Source organism: Polypterus senegalus, chromosome 4, assembly GCF_016835505.1.
Source record: "Polypterus senegalus isolate Bchr_013 chromosome 4, ASM1683550v1, whole genome shotgun sequence".
In the NCBI taxonomy this organism is placed as follows: domain Eukaryota; kingdom Metazoa; phylum Chordata; class Cladistia; order Polypteriformes; family Polypteridae; genus Polypterus; species Polypterus senegalus.
The window spans coordinates 103,178,066-103,202,278 of record NC_053157.1 but is presented as its reverse complement, the minus strand read 5'-3'; the positions used below and the strand labels follow the sequence as shown (position 1 = coordinate 103,202,278).

At 40.3% G+C, this 24,213-nt stretch overlaps 1 protein-coding gene across 2 annotated transcripts in view; it reads left to right on the top strand.

The window, feature by feature from the left end:
* The window catches only part of grid2 (glutamate receptor, ionotropic, delta 2), a 2,157,968-nt gene that overhangs the window by 1,816,115 nt on the left and 317,640 nt on the right, over window positions 1–24,213 (top strand). For both annotated transcript variants that reach the window (XM_039751125.1, XM_039751126.1), the window contains exon 8: window positions 5,587–5,706. In XM_039751125.1, coding sequence (XP_039607059.1) covers window positions 5,587–5,706 — 120 coding nt within the window. The remainder of the gene's footprint in view (window positions 1–5,586; window positions 5,707–24,213) is intronic.

Below are 24,213 nucleotides of genomic sequence, written 5' to 3'. Positions count from 1 at the left end.
CACTTCACCTAGCTTTTGTAATTTTAGTGTTATTAAACTAAAAACCTACACCATCAGTTCATGCTCACTAACAGGGCTACACTGGCAACTGCTTGCACAAAATGATATTTTATTCAAGCCTATAACACAATATATGTGTACTCATATGTATTTACACCTGCTCAGAATTTACATGCAGTCAGTTAATCAGTTTCCTCTCATACACCACAACCCTTATTCTATCCTATACTCCCCTATCTATCTTTGTAAAGCTACTATACTAGCCCCATTCTTGCCTAAGCTTCCCTACGCTTTCTGTCAGTTGCTCTAATACAGGGGTCTCCAACCTTTTTTCCCCTGACAGCTACTTTTACAAAATGAAAATGGCCGAGAGCTACTCATGTGTTCTAACATTTATTCTCATAGCTTATTTAATTCCAAACAAACTGAATAAGCTTGTTTTGCCTAAACATTTACAAAATGTTGGTGTCCACAACTCACATTTTGCAATAAAACGTCATAGAAAATATTTAGTTCACCTGCAAGTGCATTTTGTATGTCTGTATGCATTTTCTAGTGTATCTCCCACTATTGAATTAAAACATGAATGCTGTCAAAACAAAACAATGCAATTACAAATACACATATATTACTTATTCATTTGTCATTTTGTTACATGTTACTGTTTCACTTTCTCAAGAGTATTCACATGTCTAGTTGCATGTGTGATGTGCTTTTTAGTTAGTGAGATGACTGGCACTGCATGGAGTCAACAAGAGAGGTGTATGGTGGAGTGTTGCTACTTACTGTAGGTTCACTCTTATGGAGTCATTTAAATGTTCATCTGTCAGTCTTGTTCTGAACTTTGATATAATGACATTCATGTCATAAAAGGTAGACTCACAGAGGTATGTAGACCAAACAAAGCAAACATTTTCAGAGCTGCTTGGTGAAGATTCTTATAGTTATCTGGCTCTATTAAGATCCATAAATGAGAATGCTGTTGAGATGTTAACTGCACATTATTTTGAAGGTTTACTAATATATAATATATAAAATCCAATGTCTGTCTGTCTGTCCTTTTTTCACGAGAGAACTACTTAATGGATTTAGATCAGATTTTTTTCTATAATTTGCTTGAACATTCCAGTTGATTTTGTGATTTTTCTCGTCGTGCTATGTATCATAGTTTGCTTGCATTAACGATTTATTTGCGCAAATCCGAGAAACATGCAGCAGGCTGAGGGGAGGAGCCTTCCTCACTCACACGCCAGCTTCGGGATGTGTTCCTTAACTCCACTTAGCTTACGAACAAGAGAACAATTAAATTTAACTTTGTTTGATATGTAAAATAAAGTGTTACTTAGGTCTTGATGAGTTTGAGTCCGGATATTCTCTTAAGTGTATGCCACATTGAAAAGATAGACTGCAGTTCAGATTGTGGATTGTGATTTTGTGTTAAAAGGATCGTGATGTGATTTTTTGGAAAGATTGGCCACCCCTAATTTGACTAATCAAGTTTTCAAATTTATGTAGGATTCATTAACCCTTTGGCGAGCGACGTGTTGGAGACCCCTGCTCTAATGCTATCTTTTCCTCACACTAGCTCATTCACATATTGCGCTCAACCTCTCTAAGCTATCTTTTAAATAAACCCTTCCTTAAGCTATTCTTGCCCTATATCTATTCATTCATTCCACCCTCCCCTCCAGACTGTACTACTATTGACAGAATGACAGCGGATCTTACAGGAGTTTTGCCTGCATTCAAAGCCCTGTCTCTAATCCAAGACAGTAACAACAGGTCTTCATCTGAAGTCAGTTCTCCCACTGATGTACTTTACGGGTAAAGGGACAGAGGTGCCTCTAGCACTGTACAGCGTTTTAGCATACCTCAACCTGCACCTTCACATATGATTGGCCTAAGCTCAAGCAAAATTCACTGGGAAGGTGATCTGGATGCCCCTCTTGTAATTTCTCACATTGCCGGTCCAAACTCAGCAACTCCTTGTGCAGCTTCCTTCACCAGCCAGCTCACACGATTGGCTTAGACCTGGCAACTGCCTGTGCAGCCTCCTGCACCCAGATAGCCCAAGCACAATCGGCAGGAAAGTAACCCTGACTCAGTAAGAGCGATAGTCCTGGAATTTTTTGCCTACAGTCTGGATTCATACTGTCATCACAGTGGAGCGTTTAACCGTAGATCTGACCAATTCAGCCACCTGTCCCACCTGGGGCAGGGCGGTATCCATCAGCCTCTCTACAGCTCTAAAACATGCATGCACACACTCACAGTCAGTCACGCAATTTCACAGCAGTTCACAGCTGGCTTTACCTTAATTCTGCATGCCAGTCCCCTGCTCTGCACTATATTGTTCTATTTAGAAAGGGCATTTCTCTGTTGGAGGACGGAGACCTCTGTGGAACCAACACAAACATTTTTACAGTGAAAAAAAATATCACTTACCTCTTTTGGGTGGCTACCATCTTGTGTGTGTTCTCAGACCCTCATCCCAACCTTCGGATCAGCACTCAACCTTTTTCTATCGCGTTGGGCTCACCAAAAATCAGCTGATTAGGTAGCACGAGCACCCTCAGCTCCAAAGAAGACACTCGGAAGTCTCAAGATAGGCAGCAGAATCAAGATTTATTGTATGATACACATACAAACTCACTTAAGATGAGAATGAGGTAGCAGCCATAAGCATCTCTTACATTTATTACAATTCTTATACAAGCCATTATTCATCCTCATCTGACTCCTATCATTTCACTGCTCTAATCTTACCTCTAATTAATTCTACCAATATTTCTTTACTGAGGGGGTTTCAAAAACCCTCTCTGTTCACCATTTCTGTTTGACAAGGCCTATTCTTACTCCTTACTAGCTTGGTGCTTGCTACTATTATTTACAGCCAAAGAGTTCACATTCCCTCTCTAAGCGAGGGGCCCATCTTTCTCCAGCTCTTCTGCATGTCTAACCTTTGGCTTAATGAACTATTCCTGGTTTTTAATTCCTATATAATAATAAAAAAATACGTAGGCATAAGCTTTTTTTTTTTTTCCTAATTCTTACATCTTAATGCTTAGTAAAATATAGAGTCTACATTTCTCATTTGTTTATACTTTTCTAATACGTAGAGATTTTTCAATTTTAAGAATACATTTTTCCATAGATGATGGATAATAATTGTCATAAGTATAGTCTGTTAATGGAAATCTTAAATAAGTATTTTAATTTTCTAGATGAGTCAGGGCCATACATGGTAAAAGTCCTCAAGTTTGGTTTGGTAGGAATAAATTATTGCTTCAGCAGAACTTTGTGCTTCAGTCTTAGATACCTCTCTTGTTAAGCCTAAGTGGCTTTTTTTGCCTTAAATAGCAGTATTTACTGTTTTTAATTTGCTTGTTTTCTTAACCTGCTGCCAATTATCCATGGGATTTAAATGACAAAGGAGCTCATTATAGTCTCATCAGCAGCTCAGCATTTACACCTGTGCCTATTCATTGTGCAGCATTTGTTTTAACAGAAGATTTGAAAGGAAAATGAAGACAACACCTTAAGGACTTAAAGAATCTGCTCCAGTCCACAAATAATCTGGAGAATATTCTAAGAATAAACATTTACAATATAAAAGTCACTTGTCATGAAAGAATGAAAGCACCAACAAGTTACAGAATTAAACAACAATTTCATATATGATCAAACAATTAAGAAATTGGGTTGAAAGAAAAACCTGCACCTACTGGGCTCCTACAGGACCGAATATTAGGACTTCTGATACAGAGTATATAAATTATTTATCTGTGGACTGGTTGTTGTTCTCTGGGTTGAAAATTATTTTCAGAACTTGTTATTGTTTTGCATAATAGTACTTCATTATCACAGATGTGTTCCTGGGCTACTCTTTCACACATACCTTATTTTGTTGGACATCGGAATAATACTAGTTTTCTCAATAAAAATGGGCATAAACACTACAGGTATCTTATGTGACTGGACAAATCATGGACAAAGAAAAAATCTACATACATATATAGTAGCCTTGTAGTAAAGTGCAAAAGTTTTATGATACATGGTAGGGCAGATGGTATGCTGGTAATAGGCTTAGCATACTTTCTTAAAATTGGCCTCATTGACGTCGTTGCTAAGAATAACAATATATTGGGATAGTTAGTTTTGAAATTGCTTTTAACATAATATTCTCAGTCCCACTTAATCAAATTCATGGGCACGGTGAACTGGAGTCTGTTCTGGAAGCACAGGGCAAAATGCAGAAATTATTCCAAACTCAGAATCAAAGAGAAGCCAATTTGAAATCACCAATTATCCAATCATAGTGCCCTTCGCGATCTGCGCCACCACCACCTGATCAAAGCACCATGTTGTCCCTACATTAATGGATTGAAGGCCAGAGGACCACATGACCATCATCGTCTAATTCTTCCATGTGGAGCCTGAAAACCATGAGAACTAAATGAGATCATTTATGTTAGGTAGAATGCCAAGAGGAGCCTGCAAATTTTTTTTTTTTTCTCCAGCCATCTGGAGTTTTTTTTTTTTCCTGTCCTCTCTGTCCATCGGACTTTACTTTTATTCTATGTTGATTAGTTTTGCCTAATTTGTATTTCTGTATTTTCTTTTTTCTCTTTATTCATTCTGTAAAGCAATTTGAACTTCATATTTTGTATGAAAATGTGCTATATAAATACATTTTGTTGTTGTTCTTTTGTAAATATTTTTGTCTATTGCTGTTTGCACTACTGAGGCAATGGGTAACTAATTTTAACATCATATTATGATAAAAGTTAATTAAGAATATTAACCCAGCAGCAGAATACATTACAACTGGTTACTTGGATATTATTATGATATTTTTACATTTGCTAGAATAAGTGACTTGCTCTCTGTGACACAGTGAACTGGGAGTAAGTCCTCAACTGACAACTTTGTTTTTGAAGTCTACTGTCTTAACTATTACAACTTACTGACTTAGCAATCACCCCTGGATGAAAAGCTGTGTTTTTCAGATGTTTTTGCTGCTAGGCTATAGATAAATAATGGTACACTTGATAGAATCGTACTTCATACTCTCCCACCCATACCCATTCACTTCAGTTTTGCTTGTCCTTTTAAATCTAGTTCTTTTTTTATCAGTGTTTCAGTTTTCACCTATAAACTATGATATAAACATCTCAAAGAATTACTTTCCTTTATTTTGATCTATGAAATACAGATTTGTTGAGATAATCCCACATTGCCTAGTAGTTAGCCAAGGAGCCAATCTCGGAACAGAGTTGTCTATAGTTGAGCATTACTTGCATTACTTTTTCAAGATGATTAAAAAAAATAGATGCAGTCAATGAGTGATTGAAATATTCATGATAATTAAGGCTTTATCACATTATGTGGTAATATCTATTATTCTCTTGTATGGAAATGATAAACCTCCAAAAAGTTTTTAAAAACTATTACAAAATTTTTATTCACTTGCTTGTTTCATTTGATATCCATTTTCTTTATCAGGTAAAAGAAAATACACAAGACAATACTGCTGTAAGATAATAAATAATGAGGTACTGCAATGTGTTCTCTGTTTACTTGTAGGGTGGTGTTAGTGGATTAACCAGTCTTCTGGAATTTAATGACAATGGTGTGAATCCAAATATATACTTTGAAATTCTTGGAACAAACTATGGAGAAGACCTTGGCAGAGGTGTTCACAAAGTAAGTAAAAAAGCTTTCGTGGAAAATAGAAATGTTAATAGAAGTTATTTTCACTTTAACTTCATTAAAATAACAGTGTACCAAATAAAAGCCATCCTCATGGGACTTTCTTCTGTAACTCATTCAGTTGATATGCTTGCTTTTGTATCAATTCAGTGTGAGTACTACAAGGTATTCATAGAAGAGGAAATTTGCCATTGTACAGAAGTTCATAAAGACCTAAATTTGGCCTAAATTATTGGCACTCCTGGAATTTTCCCAGAAAATGCACAATTTCTCCCAGAATATATATATTAATTTCAAGTCCTGTGAATTGAGACCTTGGCCTTGAGATTTTTTCAAGTCACGAACTCTTCTCAACCATATACAATGACGCACGCGGTACTCTCACCTTATTTGTTTGAATACTTTTGACAGACTCATTTTCTGTTCTCTCAGCTCTTATAAATTTATGATCACGGATAAGCAATGCAAAATAGAATCGAAAGAGTTAAACGATTGGACATATTAGAAATTCTACAGCCAATAATGGATACACATCCATACGTCCAAAAGTATCGCACTTTACACAAAATCTATCGGCAAAATCCTCACATGCATTTATTTTATTGGTTACTTTGCAAAATAAATTATTAATCTTCTGATGATGTAGATCATTTTGTCTTTGCTGAAATTCCAACCAGAGAAACCTATCCTGAATTATGGTACAAAGTCATTAAACACATGTCTCATGAACCTCATTTGAAAGATTCGATATGTTGGGACTCCAAAAAAAAGCGTTTAAAGAAATTCCCTAAAGCTTTCATTAATTCAAGAGATATGATTAAGGCATGGCAGTGGTGAGAAAATTATTGTGAGGAGAAAAAACGTGTTTTTGTGCTAACGTATTTGAGAGGATTTGGTTAATAAATCAACCTTTATTTGAACCTGGGACTATGCTTGTGTATTTGTGTTGGGGTTTGGGCTTGCTGATGCCCGGGTTTCCATCACAATATATATATATATATACTTTATATATATATATATATATATATATATATATATATATATATATACGTTACGTACAAGATAGGGACTGTAGGTTTGTACTGAAGTTGAATTTGTATGTAAGTCGGAACAGGTACATTAATTTAATAAATGCTATTGTTGACCGACTGTAACCAAGTGCTCTGCCAATGAATAATGGAGTTTCACCTCTCTATGACCTTTTTATTATTTCTACTTTATTCTCAATGATATTGGTTTTTCTCTTCTTTACTGTATCACCAGCACTTGCATTAGATGATAGGGACTGTAGGTTTGTACTGAAGTTGAATTTGTATGTAAGTCGGAACAGGTACATAAATTTAATAAATGCTATTGTTGACCGACTGTAACCAAGTGCTCTGCCAATGAATGATGGAGTTTCACCTCTCTGTGACCTTTTTATTATTTCTACTTTATTCTCAATGATATTGATTTTTCTCTTCTTTACTGTATCACCAGCACTTGCATTAGATTTGTGTTTCAGAGACATTGTTGAAGGGTGAAGACAAAAGATTAAGATGAGCTCTTTTGCACAGCACTGTACATGCTATCACAGCAGGAAGGCACCAGTCGTCAACACGTGTGATGTACTGACAAGAGACAACTTCCTGCTATGTACGTAACAGTACAAGCAGGCTTGCTATTAAAAATGAATAGGGGCATCGAGGGGCAGGTCCATCTCCCCCCAGCCTCCAGCCTGCCACCACTTGCAGCATTGCCGGCCACCCACTGAGAACGAGCGGGGTAGCCATGTGTGGTGGGTGGGCAGTGAAACCGTTTGCCGCTAAGAGCTGCCCGAGGGACACTACACTGTGTGGGCAGCGAAATCGCCTCCGTCTAGCCACCGCTTGCAGCATCCCCAGGCCAAAGATGACAGAGCGGCAGTTACTGAGGCGCATGCGTCGAAGCTGCGGCACCGTACATTATATATATATACTAGCAAAATACCCGTGCTTCGCAGCGGAGAAGTAGTGTGTTAAAGAAGTAATGAAAAAGAAAAGGAAACATTTTAATAATAACGTAACATGATTAACAATGTAATTGTTTTGTCATTGTCATGAGTGTTGCTGGAATATATAGCAAAATACCCGCGCTTTGCAGCTGAGAAGTAGTGTGTTAAAGAAGTAATGAAAAAGAAAAGGAAACATTTTGAAAATAACGTAACATGATTGTCAATGTAATTGTTTTGTCATTGTTGTGAGTGATGAGTGTTGCTGTCATATATATATATACACACACACATATAAACATATATATATACATATCCATACATATATACACAAACATCCACATATATATACATATCTACATATACACACATACATATACATACACACACAAATTTACACACAAATACATATATATATATATATACATACACACATATATATATAAACATATATACATACATATCTACATATATACATACAATACAATACAATACAGTTTATTTTTGTATAGCCCAAAATCACACAGGAAGTGCCGCAATGGGCTTTAACAGGCCCTGCCTCTTGACAGCCCCCCAGCCTTGACTCTCTGAGAAGACAAGGAAAAACTCCCAAAAAAACCTTGTAGGGAAAAATGGGAGAAACCTTGGGAAAGGCAGTTCAAAGAGAGACCCCTTTCCAGGTAGGTTGGGCGTGCAGTGGGTGTCAAAAGAAGGGGGTCAATACAACACAATACACAGAACAGAACAAATCCTTAATACAGCATAATAATAAAAAATTTAGAAGTACGGAGCAGAATTTAACAGTAGATGATATCACATAATAAGATTTGGGTATTTTTAGAGTTCTGGAGACCTCATCCATCAAGCTGCCTCCCCATTTGGCCATTCCACGGCTGAAACGTTGCTCCGATGAAAGGACCCCTCTATCCCATGATTCCTGTGATCCTCCATCGGATGACTTTACCATAGGCAGGCAAACAACTTGGCAGGTGGGCCATGGCACCAATTGCCACATTTGGGTACCGAGAACAGAAACAGAATAAGTGAGGGTTAGTATTCAATTCTAACTATCATGTCACTTATGTTTTAGTGCTAACAAATAACAACAGAGATGCAGTATGTACAGTTAATCAGCAGCTATAGTCAGGATATGCTAAACTGAAGTAATGAGTCTTCAGCCGGGATTTAAAGGCTGAGACTTAAGGGGCATCTCTTATAAAAGCAGGAAGACCATTCCACAGTTTAGGGGCCCTGTAACTAAAAAGCTCGACCTCCCACTGTTATTTTATTAATCCTTGGAATCCTAAGTAGACCGGCATCTTGAGATCTTAATGTGCGCTCAGGTTTGTAAGTCATGATAAGTTCAGACAAGTAAGCCGGACCTTGGCCATTTAATGCTTTATATGTTAAAAGGAGGATTTTGAAATCAGCCCTAAACTTAACCGGGAGCCAGTTTAAGGATTTAAGAACTGAAGTTATGTGTTCATACATACATACACACACACACACACACACACACACACATATATATATATATATATATATATATATATATACAGTGGTGTGAAAAACTATTTGCCCCCTTCCTGATTTCTTATTCTTTTGCATGTTTGTCACACAAAATGTTTCTGATCATCAAACACATTTAACCATTAGTCAAATATAACACAAGTAAACACAAAATGCAGTTTTTAAATGATGGTTTGTATTATTTAGGGAGAAAAAAAATCCAAACCTACATGGCCCTGTGTGAAAAAGTAATTGCCCCTGAACCTAATAACTGGTTGGGCCACCCTTAGCAGCAATAACTGCAATCAAGCGTTTGTGATAACTTGCAATGAGTCTTTTACAGCGCTCTGGAGGAATTTTGGCCCACTCATCTTTGCAGAATTGTTGTAATTCAGCTTTATTTGAGGGTTTTCTAGCATGAACCGCCTTTTTATGGTCATGCCATAGCATCTCAATTGGATTCAGATCAGGACTTTGACTAGGCCACTCCAAAGTCTTCATTTTGTTTTTCTTCAGCCATTCAGAGGTGGATTTGCTGGTGTGTTTTGGGTCATTGTCCTGTTGCAGCACCCAAGATCACTTCAGCTTGAGTTGACGAACAGATGGCCGGACATTCTCCTTCAGGATTTTTTGGTAGACAGTAGAATTCATGGTTCCATCAATCACAGCAAGCCTTCCAGGTCCTGAAGCAGCAAAACAACCACAGACCATCACACTACCACCACCATATTTTACTGTTGGTATGATGTTCTTTTTCTGAAATGCTGTGTTCCTTTTACGCCAGATGTAATGGGACATTTGCCTTCCAAAAAGTTCAACTTTTGTCTCATCAGTCCACAAGGTATTTTCCCAAAAGTCTTGGCAATCATTGAGATGTTACTTAGCAAAACTGAGACGAGCCCTAATGTTCTTTTGCTTAACAGTGGTTTGCGTCTTGGAAATCTGCCATGCAGGCCGTTTTGCCCAGTCTCTTTCTTATGGTGGAGTCGTGAACACTGACCTTAATTGAGGCAAGTGAGGCCTGCAGTTCTTTAGACGTTGTCCTGGGGTCTTTTGTGACCTCTCGGGTGAGTCGTCTCTGCACTCTTGGGGTAATTTTGGTCGACCGGCCACTCCTGGGAAGGTTCACCACTGTTCCATGTTTTGCCATTAGTGGATAATGGCTCTCACTGTGGTTCGCTGGAGTCGCAAAGCTTTCGAAATGGCTTTATAACCTTTACCAGACTGATAGATCTCAATTACTTCTGTTCTCATTTGTTCCTGAATTTCTCTGGATCTTGGCATGATGTCTAGCTTTTGAGGTGCTTTTGTTCTACTTCTCTGTGTCAGGCAGCTCCTATTGAAGTGATTTCTTGATTGAAACAGGTGTGGCAGTAATCAGGCCTGGGGGTGGCTACGGAAATTGAACTCAGGTGTGATACACCACAGTTAGGTTATTTTTTAACAAGGGGGCAATTACTTTTTCACACAGGGCCATGTAGGTTTGTTTTTTTTTTCTCCCTAAATAATAAAAACCATAATTTAAAAACTGCATTTTGTGTTTACTTGTGTTATATTTGACTAATGGTTAAATGTGTTTGATGATCAGAAACATTTTGTGTGACAAACATGCAAAAGAATAAGAAATCAGGAAGGGGGCAAATAGTTTTTCACACCACTGTATATATATATATATATGTATATATATATATATATATACAGTCTTTGGGGTGCGAGCAACTGTTGCTGGGGGAGCCAGAATCCATGAAGGAAGAAAAATGAAAAACATTATTTGTACAAAATCTTAATTTATTTATCCATTCCTAAATAATTAAATGGGCAGGCTATTTCGTATCAGTGCAATACGCTGTTTGTTAAAACGGATGACTCTCGCTCTTACGTGCAAGTCTGCGTGGATATTATGAACTATCGTTTCTGTTCAAGTTCTATTTAAATTTTAAATAGAAGGAATTTTTATTTAGTCGACAGAATATTATTCCGAATAAATCAACTCAAACCTTAAATAACTTATAATATTTTGCTCTCCATAAAAATATATCCTGTCTAAATTATACAAGTTAGAAATAAAGTAAATGTTAAAAGAACAAACATTCAAATTTCTTTACTCTTATGTAATTTTATATAAAAATAAACTTAAATTTTAAATATCCCAAAAGATTTTGCTCTCCATAAAAATATATCCTGTCAAAATTATACAAATTCAAATATGAACATGGTGCATAACAAAACCTGGAAATATAAATAAAATTTGTTCTTTTCAGCAATAACAAATCAAATCATTCAGTTGTCTTTGCTCATATGTCATTTTATCAGAGCTGGACGCCTGGCATCTTTTTTTGGCAACAAGTTTATGTTTGGTGTGAGGTTCTGTGTTGTGGAGATTCTCAGGATGGACTGCAGGTGCTCATCAGTGAGGCGACTCCTGTGTGCTGTTTTGTTAGTCTTCATGACTGAGAAGAGCTTCTCACACAGATATGTGCTACCAAACATGCACAAGGTTTGAGCCGCATGTAGACGGAGCTGGAGCATTTCTGCGGGAATGGAGTGAATAAACTGTGCGGGCCCTGCAGTATCGTACTTTGCCTTCAGTGTGCCATTACACTGCAGCTCAATCACCTCCATCTGAATCTGCACAGGTGCAGTTTCCACATCGACGGCAAATGGGTTGCAAAACAACTCAAAATTTTTTTTTTGTTCTTCAAAGTCACCAAAGCGCCATGCGAACTCAGTGCTCAGTGCGCTCAGTTTATCAGCAAAGTGCGTATTTGGGAACACCGTTGTGCCGATTTGGTTCAACATTACTTGGCAACAGGGAAAGTGGGGCAAGTTGCACTGGTGCATTTGTGTCTCCCATAAAAGTAGCTTCACTTGAAATCACTTTGTGATTTTGCACGGGTAAAAACGTCTGCTGAAGTGTCAGATTCTTCTTTAACTCTTCTGCTTTCTGTATCTTGTGCATTGCATTCAGGTCTTTCAGGTTATCTTGATGTTTTGTCTCATAGTGCCGTCTTAGATTAAATTCTGTAATTACAGCCACATTAGCTCCACAAATGAGACACACGGGTTTACCGGCAATGTCAGTAAACATATACTCAGCCTCCCATCGGTTTTTAAAGGCTCTATGTTCAGAATCACCTTTTCTCTTCGGCATCGTGTGGGCTAGCTTCACAATAACTTGCAGCATCATAAGCTAGACTTGATTAACGCGTAAGTGTTCGGCAAGGCAGCTGAAGCGCTGCATTATGGGATCTGTAGTTTATTGTGTTACCAGCGCTTCATATCCCCGGGCCATTAATAACAATAATACAGTATATAAAATGATCTCGGGCGGATATAATTACATGCCGGGCCGGATGTGGCCCGTGGGCCTTGAGTTTGACACATATGGACTAAATAGAACTTGAAAAGATATATTTTTCGAATGTGATCGCGCAATTCAGATCGAGTTGACGCACTACAGTACATCGAGCCCGCGTGCTATTGTGGTTTTGCCTGCGTGCCTCAATAAGTTACCCTCCCCTCGCTCTTACTTTTTTACCGTTCATCTAATGAATACACTGAGTATGGCTTTACCAAAACAATCATTGATCGCGAATAAAGTATCCATTATTCATAAAGCTTCAATTGGTGATCTGTCTTTCTGCGTTAACTGCATATTTTTCATACGTCTCAAACCAAGGGGATGCGAAGGTAAAATGAATAAAAATGCAGCGTATATACTCAGTGCATCCCCTCTCGGGAATCGAACCTCGGACGTTGGCGCTAGAGGCGAAGCCTCTACTATTGCACCACGGCGTGTGGTTTATCTATTTGAGCGTAGCAGTGTAATTCGGTTTTTGTTCAGCACTCTTTGGAACTGTTGCTTTTTGTCTGCGCACTGCGTCAGTTCACGTGAGTTGCTGAATATGGTTTTATATGTCACTCGCTCGCTTCTAACTGTTTCGCTGCCTTCTTAATTATATAATGCATGTTTTCTTAAGCGCTTTTTGGAGCTCTTCCTGGTTTTCTACGTACTGTGTAATTACGTGGGAGGCGTGATGATGTCACACAAAACTCCGCCCCCCACGGCTTTCGAGCTCAACTCCATTACAGTAAATGGAGAAAAATAGCTTCTAGTTATGACCATTATGTGTAGAATTTCAAAATGAAACCTGCCCAACTTTTGTAAGGAAGCTGTAAGGAATGAGCCTGCCAAATTTCAGCCTTCTACCTACACGGCAAGTTGGAGAATTAGTGATGAGTCAGTGAGTCAGTCAGTCAGTGAGGGCTTTGCCTTTTATTAGTATAGATACTGTGTGTTTATATATATATATATATATATATATATATATATACTGTATATATATGTTTATTTATTTATATATAATCTGTGTGTGTATATAAATATATACACATATTATGAATACACACCAGAGTTACTAAAAAGAAAGAAAAATTTAAAAAGAAAACTTTTGACTTGGCAGTCACAGCCACAGTGAGGCATTATAACTAGCATAAATGAACCCCAGCAGTGTTTCTTGATACACGTTTGCTGCATAATTCATTAGATGAAAGCACTCAGGGTTAGTGTATCAGAGAAAGGATGTGCAGCATTTTTCACAATGGCACTCAGGTTTTTTTTTTTTATTCTCTCCTTTGCTACTACCTATTACCAGAGTTACCTTGGGAGGGGACACTGGCGCACGCATCTTGCTGCTGCTCCTCCCTATTAACCACACTGTTAACAACACATTTCATTGAAATTTACACTTCTTACACTTCTTTCACTTTTTTATTGTATATATAGTTCCTGGATGCGTCTGACTCAACCTGTACTGGTTTTGATTTATTTTTATAGACTATATGGATGTTGCCTTGACTGGGTTCACAGCCTGTACTATGTTAAAATACTCTCATGACAAACTCCTTGATATTAAAAAGTTTGCCCAGAGCAAATGGTCAGACTGGAAAGTCCTAAAAGACACTGGTATTATGTGGCACCTGAAATATTTAACATCATGGGTTAGGTCGCCACCACTGCCAGGCTGAGAGTGAAAAGTTCAATGGCAGCATTTGCTCAGGAGTATGCTGTCCTATTCATGGTTTTGGAAATAAGAGTGTTAGTGTGCTAAATCTACAATTTGTTAAAAATAACTCTGATCATGGATCTGTCCACAATGAACCCTTATCAGCTAATATTGCATTGTTTAACTCAAGATTTCTTAATGGCAAATGGCAAACGCTGGTGCTGTCAGAATTCATTACAGACTCCAACCTTGACTTGCTGTGCCTAACATAAAACTGGCAAAAATCAAACGATTTTACATTTCTCATGGATGAGACATCATCCAGATACATTTCCTTCACAGAGCCTCACAGCTCAATCCAAGGAGTTGATAGAGCGGAACTAAACATCAGAAGAATCCCAATTGACCTGCCCATTGTCTTTCAAGTGTCTGACTCTTAAGCTAATAACAAAATTAATTTCTGTCTTGTTTATTGTTCTCTATCGTCCTCCAAAATACAATGCGTCTTTTTTAATTTAATCAGACTGAATTATTTACCCACTTAAGCTCCCTTTTGCAGAAAGTCATTCTTCTTGGCAATTTCAACATCAGTATTGACATTACCATGTGTAAGCTGAGAAATAAATTCCTATCCTTACTGGACTGTTTTGACTTGGTGCAACATGTTGATTCTTCCTGTTCACTCTGGTGGTCATTCCTGTATATTGGACCTGATCTGCACATCTGTCTTATCTGTCAGCATACATTTGGGACTCTCTGATCATAAAGCAGTACTTTTCACTGTCTCATTACCTCTCTGTCCTCTTACCTGTCAACTTCACATTTTTTTTCAGAAACTTTAAAAATCTGTCCCTCTATCCTTGCTAGCTCTGTTCGTTTTCTGTCTTCACCTATTCTATCAATGATAGATAGTTTTGTTGATCACTATAACACAGCACTAGGATAGACAGCTCCTTTAAAGCATAAGAAGCTTTCCTTTAAGCACTCATCTCCATGGTACAAATCAGAATTACAGTCTATGAAAGCAGCTGGCTGACGCCTTGTGATAATGTCACGTAAGACTGACCTCACCTGTGCATTTCCAGGCTTTCTGTGACCATCAAAGGGCTTACAGTGAGCATGAACTGCAGCCAAGAACACACATTATGGCAAAATAATAGAAAGTGGCCATGATAACCTAAGGGTTTTGTTCTCTGTAGTTAATAAACTATTTCAACCTACATCTGGCCCAATTACCTCCTCTACTGAAGTCGGTGAAAAAATTCCTCCACCTTTTCCAAAAAACAATTAAAGATCTAAATAATTTTACTAACATAAATTCATCATCCATTTATATTCTTTCCCTGTCTTGCCACTCCATTCAGCTCTTTTTTATAAAAGTCACATTTGCTAATGACCTGGTTTGTAAGATGAGGACCACTACATGTTTACTGGACCCTGTCCTCAACACACTTCTTAAATCCTGTCTTCATGCCATAATACCAACTGTGATGGCAATAATAAATGCATCCTTTGACACTGGCTTTGTGCCAGCCACTTTTAAAATCGCTTCTGTAAGCCCAATGTTAAACTCTAGTCTTGATGTTAATAGTCTTAACAGGTTTTGGCATATTTCTCACTTACCTTTTCTGTCAAAAGTTCTTGAGCATACTGTAGCCTCTCAATTCACCAATTACTTATCTTCTAATAATCCGATGGAACCCTTTCGATCTGGTTGCAGGGTGCAGCACAGGTGTGAAACTTCTCTGCTTTGGGTAACCAATGATTGTTGCATTATATTTCAAAAAAACATTTTTTTGGCATGAAAAATTACATTTGTATTAAATCTCAAACATATAATAGTGAATCAAATAATAATTGCAATTATGAATAAAAATAAAAATATGAACTGAAGAATAATAACAGTAATAATAATGCATGCTTAGGATGCAAAAACAGTATATAATCTCAAAATGAGTCCTTTGTTTGGTAAATCTTAAAGCACGGTGAAAGACACATTCCAATGTCACAGTCAGGACAATAATAGGTTGTTTCTTTTCTTACCTGTATGTTCCTTCCAGATTTGTCAGTTTTTGAACAGCACACTGTACAGGTACAAGTTGGATTCTGTTTATTTTCTGTTGGGGGTATATAATCAATAAAATACTGGGTCGACCACATCTCTTTAGCGGTAATGTGCACAGTCGATGTACTGTAATAACTTGTTCTATAAGCCTGCATGTAAAGTTTGCATGAGATACAGTTTCGCCAGCATTTTGTTTGTATAAGATGAATGCATTCCAAATGTACCTTTCCAGCAGATGACAAAATATCTTTTTGTTATATTTCTTTTGTTGCCTTTGCATAACGGGATAGAAAGTCAATTCTTCAGCTGCACATCATGCTATTGTATTGACCACAGCACAAGGCTTCATAAATTGCTTGTTGCCTTTTACCTGTACAGTGACTGTAGCTGCATAATGTACAATGCTAAGAAGACAAACATCTTTCTTGTATTTATATTTCAGAGCAAGCACTTTACCCTTTTGCCAAGCTACTAGTGCACTTCGCAGTAATTTATCTCTTTCTTCAGTCTTCAGGCATGCCACCCTGGTTGGGAGGCACTGTTTCATATGCGTCAGTCTTTCTTTGCAGCAAGATGTCAAATAGCTCTGGTGAAGTATAAAAATTGTCCATGGTTACATAGTAACCTTGATCCAGCAGAGCATCTATCAAAGTCAGCACGGATGACGTAACAATGCCGTACTGATTGTATTTCTGATCAAACATTGTCCTTTTCCCTGTGTACAGAATTCCAAATGTATCCCGTTTTAGAATCACAAATACCAATCCTTATGGCTTTTTCTATACTTCTCCATCAACACCCTTAGAGCAAACATCACATCTGTACTGCTCTTTCCTGGCATGAAACCATACTGCTGCTTGCTAATCCTTACCTTCCTTCTTAAGATAGTTTCCACTACACTTTCCTATAAATTCATGCTGTAGCTTATGAGTTTTATCCCTCTCTATTTACTACAACTCGGCACATCCCCCTTCTTATTCTTATAAATAAGTACTAGTACTCTTGTTCTCCAATCTTAGGCATCCTATCACTTTCCAAGATTGCATTAAACAATCTGGTTAAAAACTCCACGGCCGTCTCTCCTTTCCATTCTTTATCCTCTTCATAGCTGTCCTTACTTCCTCCTTGCTAATCCGTTGCACTTTCTGATTCAATATATTCACATCATCCAGCCTTCTTCATCTTCTATTCTCTTCAATCATCAGCTTTTCAAAGTAATCTTTTCATCTGCTCAGCATGCTCACCTTACTTGTGAGTATGTTTCCATCTTCACCCTTTATCATTCTTACCTTCTGCTTATGTTTCCCATCTTAGTCTCTCTGTTTAGCCAATTGGTACAGGTTCTTTCCTCCCTCTTTAGTGTCCAACCTCTCATACAACTCATCATGCACCTTTTATTTAGCCTTCACAACCTTTCTCTTCACCTTTTGCCTTATCTCCTTCTACTCATGTCTATTTTTTGCATCTCCCTGACTATTCCACTTCGCCAGCCTCTTCCTCTATATAGTCTCCTGTACTTCCCCATTCTACCAGCAGGTTTCCTTTTCCTCATTCCTCTGTCCAGATGTCACACCAAGCACCCTTCTAGCTGTCTCCCTTACCACATTTGCTGTACTTGCCCAGCTATCTGGTAATTCTTCACTGCCACCCAGTGCCTGTCTCACCTCCTCCCTAAACTAAACCTTGCAGTCTTCCTTTTTCAGCTTACACCATTTGATCATTGGCTCTACCCTCACTTTGCTCCTCTTCTTGATATCCAATGTCATCCTACAGACCACCATCCTATGCAGCCTAACAACTTCTTCCCCTGTCACCACTTTGCGGTCTCCAATCTCCTTCAGATTGATTCTTCTGCAAAGGATATAATCTACCTTTGTGCACCTTCTTCAACTCTTGTACATCACCCTATGTTCCTTCCTGTTCAACTATGTATTCACCACAGCCATGTACATCCTTTTCACAAAATCCACTATCATCTGATCTTCTTCATTCCTCTCCTTGACACCATATCTACCCATCATCCCCTCATCTCTTCTGTTCCCTTCACCAGCAAATCCATTGAAATCTGCTCTAATCACCACTCCCATCTCTCTCCCTTGAGTACACTCTCCGCCATTTCATCCAATTCACTTCAGAAATCTTGTTTCGCACACCAAATTTGAGAGGTATATGCACTAACAACATTCACCATCACACCTTCAATTTTCAGCATAATAATCATTACACTGTCCGACACTCTTTTCACCTCCAAAACACTCTTCATACTTTTCCTTCAGGTCAACCCCTACTCCATTTCTCCTCCCATCCACATTATGGTAGAATAATTTGAACCCATCTCTGATACGCCTGGCCTTACTCCTTTTCAATGTGGTCTTTTGCACGCATAATATCTTAACCTTCCTTCTCTCCATCCTATCAGCTAAGTCTCTTCCCTTACCAGTCATACTGCCAGCATTCAAAGTTCATACCCTCACTTCCACTCTCTTTAACTTTCTCATCTCCCCCTGCCTTCAGACACTTCTTTCCCCTCTTCTTTTTCTTTGCCCAACAGGAGCCCAATTCCCTGTTGGCTAACAGTACTTGTGGAGGCCATTGTTAATCCGCACCTCTACTGATGCAGTATGGAAATCTGTATCATTTTCCACATATTGATCTGGCAAAATTTTACTCTGGATGCCCTTCCTGATGTAACCCTAAAAAATTATCTGGGCTTGCGACTGGCACAAAGAACTGGCACACACTGGTTTGTGCATCCCCTATGGCTGGTTTTTAATTATTATTATATGACCTACTACTTATCAGGGGTGCCAGTTTCTGTAGCCGAGGATCGGACCGCCAAGGTCCCCGCCTTTGGCCACCACCCAACTCACACAGCACCCAACCTCCTTGGCCCCTCCCATTGGCGGTGAGCCCATGGGAATGGGGACCCACGTTGCCTCTTCAGGCTGTGCCCGGCTGAGACCCATGGGTGCAGACCCGGCCACCAGGCGCTCACCATCGACCCCCACCTCCAGGCCTGGCTCCAGAGGGAGGCCCCGGTGAGCCGCATCTGGGCAAGGGAAAACGCCGTCCAAAAGGAGGTCAGGTGCAGTGTGAGTTGGGTGGTGGCCGAAGGCAGGGACCTTGGCGGTCCTATCCTTGGCTACAGAAGCTGGCTCTTTGGACGTGAAATATCACCTCTCTGAAGGGGAAGGAGCCTGAGCTAGTGTGCGAGGTTGAGAGGTTCCGGCTAGATATAGTTGGGCTCACCTCGATGCACAGCTTGGACTCTGGAACCAATCTCCTTGAGAGGGGCTGGACTCTCTACCACTCTGGAGTTGCTCCCGTTGAGAGGCGCTGAGCGGATGTGGGCATACTTATTGCCCCCCGACTTGGAGCCTATACATTGGGGTTTACCCCGGTGGACGAGAAGGTAGCCTCCCTCCACCTTCGGGTAAGGGGACGGGTCCTCATTGTTGTTTGTGCGTATGCGCCAAACAGCAGTCTGGAGTACCCACCCTTTTTGGAGTCCCTGGAGGGGTTGCTAGAGGGCATACCTTCTGGGGACTCCCTCGTTCTGCTGGGAGACTTCAATGCTCACGTGGGCAATGACAGTGAGACCTGAAAGGGTGTGATTAGGAGAAATGGCCCCCCAATCTGAACCCGAGTGGTGTTTTGTTATTGGACTTCTGTGCTCATCACGGATTGTCCATAACAAACACCATGTTCAAGCATAGGGGTGTTCATAAGTGCACTTGGCACCAGGACGCCCTAGGCCTCAGTTCGATGATCGACTTTGTGGTCGTGTCATCGGACTTGCGGCCACATGACTTGGACACTTGGGTGAAGAGCAGGGCGGGGCTGTCAACTGATCACCACCTTGTTGTGAATTGGCTTCGATGGTGGGGGACGATGCCGGTCAGGCCTGGTAGGCCCAAACGTATTGTGAGGGTCTGCTGGGAACGTCTGGCAGAGTCCCCTGTCAGAAGTAGCTTCAACTCCCACCTCCAGCAGAACTTCGAACATGTCCCGAGAGAGGTGGGGGACATTAAGTCCGAATGGGCCATGTTCCGTGCCTCTATTGTTGAGGCGGCTGACCAAAGCTGTGCCTCGGGGAATCCTGTGGGGGGTGCTCCGGGAATATGGGGTATCAAACCCCCTGATAAGGGCTGTTCGGTCCCTGTACAATCGGTGTCAGTGCTTGGTCGGCATTGCCGGCAGTAAGTCTAACCCGTTTCCAGTGAGAGTTGGACTCCGCCAGGGCTGCCCTTTGTCACCGATTCTGTTTTTAACTTTTATGGACAGAATTTCTAGGCGCAGCCAGGGCGTTGAGGGGGTCCGGTTTGGTGGAGTCAGGATTGGGTCACTGCTTTTTTGCAGATGATGTTCTCCTGCTTGCTTCATCAGGCCGTGAACTTCAGCTCTCTCTGAACTGGTTCACAGCTGAGTGTGAAGCGGATGGGATGGGAATCAGCACCTCCAAATCCGAGACCATGGTACTCAGCCGAAAAAGGGTGGAGTGCCCTCTCAGGGTTGGTGGCGAGATCCTGCCCCAAGTGGAGGAGTTCAAGTATCTTGAGGTATTGTTCACGAGTGAGGGAAGAATGGAGCGTGAGATCAACAGGTGGATTGATGCAGCGTCCGCGGTGATGCGGGCTCTGCATCGGTCTGTCGTGGTGAAAAAGGAGCTAAGCCGTAAGGCAAAGCTTTCAATTTACCAGTCGATCTATGTTCCTATCCTCACCTATGGTCATGTGCTATGGGTAGTGACTGAAAGAACGAGATTGCGAATACAAGCGGCTGAAATGAGTTTCCTCCGCAGGGTGTCTGGTCTTTCCCTTAAAGATAAGGTGAGAAGCTCAGTTATCCAGGAGGGGCTCAGAGTAGAGCCACTGCTCCTCCGCACCAAGAGGAGTCAGATGAATTGGCTCGGGCATCTGATCAGGATGCCTTCTAGACACCTCCCTGGTGAGGTGTTCCGGGCACATCCAACCGGGAGGAGGCCCTGGGAAGACCCAGGACACGCTGGAGAGACTATGTCTTCCGGCTGGCCTGGGAACACCTCGGGATTCCCCCGGAAGAGCTAGAAGAAGTGGCCGAGGAGAGGGAAGTCTGGGCATCTCTGCTCAAGCTGCTGCCCCCGTGACCCGATCACTGATAAGCGAAAGAGGATGGATGGATGGATACTTATCAGGGGAGTGTATCCCATAAGTGAGCCTGTCCTTTTAATTAGCTTGTTGAGTCAGCATTCCTCATATAATATGATGTTATCAGCCCAGCACACCACAGCGTAGAAAATTGCACTGGCCATCAAATAGTTCTAAAAGATGTGAAGGATGTCACTACCCATATTAAAAGAACCGCAGTCGCCTAAGAAAAAAGATCCTGTTTTATCCTTTCTTATCCTCTGTGTTCCACTTTAAAGGAAAGTCCTATGAATAAGGTAAAGTTGACTTCAGAATAAACATTAAAGCACTTACCTGTTTAAGTCATTAATTGCAGAGTGTGCTTTCGCGGTCATTTTAACTTTGTCTTCGGATGGTTCACGCAGCAGGATGCCAACGATGAGTTGGATGCGCCTCCTGGTCAGGCCTGCTCTAAGATGCTGTGCATACTTCGTCATAAAGAGAGCGTCACTTTTCTCCTGCCGTTAGCAAAGAGAGGTGCGAAGCGTTTTTAGTTAAGAGCATGCATGCATGCATTTGTGTGAGGAAGGAATTCCCAAAGAAATGAAATTTACTTTTGTAGTGCGTATCGGCTCTTCTGAGGGAGCATGTCAGAATGCGCTCCAGTTCGCACCGGTGCTCACTCACGCACATGCAAGACTGCTAGCCCTATTTATTACATGCCTTGCAAAGGCAGACAGGAACACCTGTGCAGAAAGCACCTGCATCTGCCGCAATTGTTGAAAGGGAGCAATGTGTCACAGGATTGGGTGAAGACTTGTGCCCAGACTATAAGAGGCACTTCTTGCTTCATAAGGGTTGTCTTTAGACTCAGTGGTGAGGTTTGTATAGCTCTCTCAATTAGTTTACCAACCAGAAGCTATGTGCCTTATTTTTGTAAATTGTGTGTGTGTGTATGCACGTGTGTGCGTATATATATTGTGGGGAACAGCCCGGACACAGACAGGCAGACACCGATGGTTCAACAACCAACACACGTTTATTCATAATATTATACAAAACACTGCATACACAACCTAGTGCCCCAACACCAATCACCCTTTAGTCCAGGCCTTTCCAATGCCTCTACTCTTCTTGACCGTCTCCACTCCTCTCCTCTCCTCCAGGGTTTGTCCTCTTCCACCTGACTCCAGCTATTGAATGGCGGCCCCTTTTATCTTCACCCAGATGTGCTCCAGGTTCCTCCCAATGAACTTCTGCTGGCCCTCTCTGGTGTGGTGGAAGTGCCGGCTGTGCACCCGGAGGCACTCCAGGTGTCCCTGGTCTTTGTCCCCCCAGCACTTCTGGGTGTGGCGGAAGTGCTGAGGACCAGGGCTCTCCAGGCATCTGTGTGCCCCTTGGCGGTGACCACGGGCCACTATAAGTTTGAGCTTCCATGCTCCTTTCCCGTGGTCCCCATAGCCACCCAGGTAGTCACCCCCTCGTGGTCCGGAGGAGGCATAATCCCTCTTCTGGTCCTTCCAGGCGTCCCGGCTGGGTACCACCCCCAGCCGCCAAAATATATCTGTATCTATATTTGTTTTTGTTCTTGTATATACACTATTTTTTTCCCTTGTAAATATTTTTTATTTCTTTTGGACTTTGTGTAGCTTTTTCCTGAACTCCTTTTCTTCATTTAGGAAGACTGACAATTTTTTTTTTGTGTATATACATTTTTGTCTGTATTTTTCATTTTTCTCAACAGAGATTTTCACTATTGTGTACTTCTTTTAAAAATGTTTGAACAAGTTAGATACAGACCATCCACACATCAGTACATCAGTCAAAGCTATTTTTGCATCACTATTATTAAACTTTGCTATCTATGAAAGCTATTGATTGAATTTGGGCTACATTTTTAATGGCATAATATTATAAATTGCTTTTAAAAAGCACTTATTTAATGTATTCTATTAATTCATACAATTGCATATATTATACACATATTAATAAATAAAATGTGATGACTGACTCTTTGTTGAAGTAACTAAAAAATGTAGTTACCCAAGTCCCCCAAAATGCACCTGACTGTTATGCCACTTGTACATTTTCTAACTGTTTTTTATATGGATTGTAAACTAATTAATGGTCAATTAAACATTCATTAAATATCAAAAACAATTTTGAAAATTTGGAGATTTTATAATATACTGATTTCATGTTACTACTTCTTCTTCTTATTTCGGCTGCTCCTATTAGGGGTTACCACAGTAGATCATCTTTTCCATCTCTTCTTGTCCTCTGTATCTTGCTCTGTTATACCCATCACCTGCATGTCCTCTCTCACTGCATCCATAAACCTTCTCTTAGGTCTTCCCCTTTTCCTCTTGTCTGGCAGCTCTATACTTAGCATCCTTTTCCCAAACAGCTTTGTCTCAAACCGTCCAACCTGAACTGACCCTCTAATATACTCATTTCTAATCCTGTCTATCCTCATCACACCCAATGCAAATCTTGATATCTTTAACTGTGCCACCTCTAGCTCTGTCTCCTGTTTTTTTGGTCAGTGCCAACGTCTCCAACCCATATAACAAGCTGGTCTCACTACCATCCAGTAGACCGTCCCGTTCACTCTTGCTGATACCCATCTGTCACAAATTACTCCTGATACTCTTCTCCACCCATTCCACCCTGCCTGAACTCATTTTTCAACTATCTTCCACAATTTCCGTTACTCTGTAATGTTGATCCCAAGTATTCAAACTCATCATCCACCTTCGCCAACTCTACTCCCTACATCCTCACCATTCCACTGACTTCCCTCTCATTTACAGTATACACATGTATTCTGTCTTGGACCTACAGATC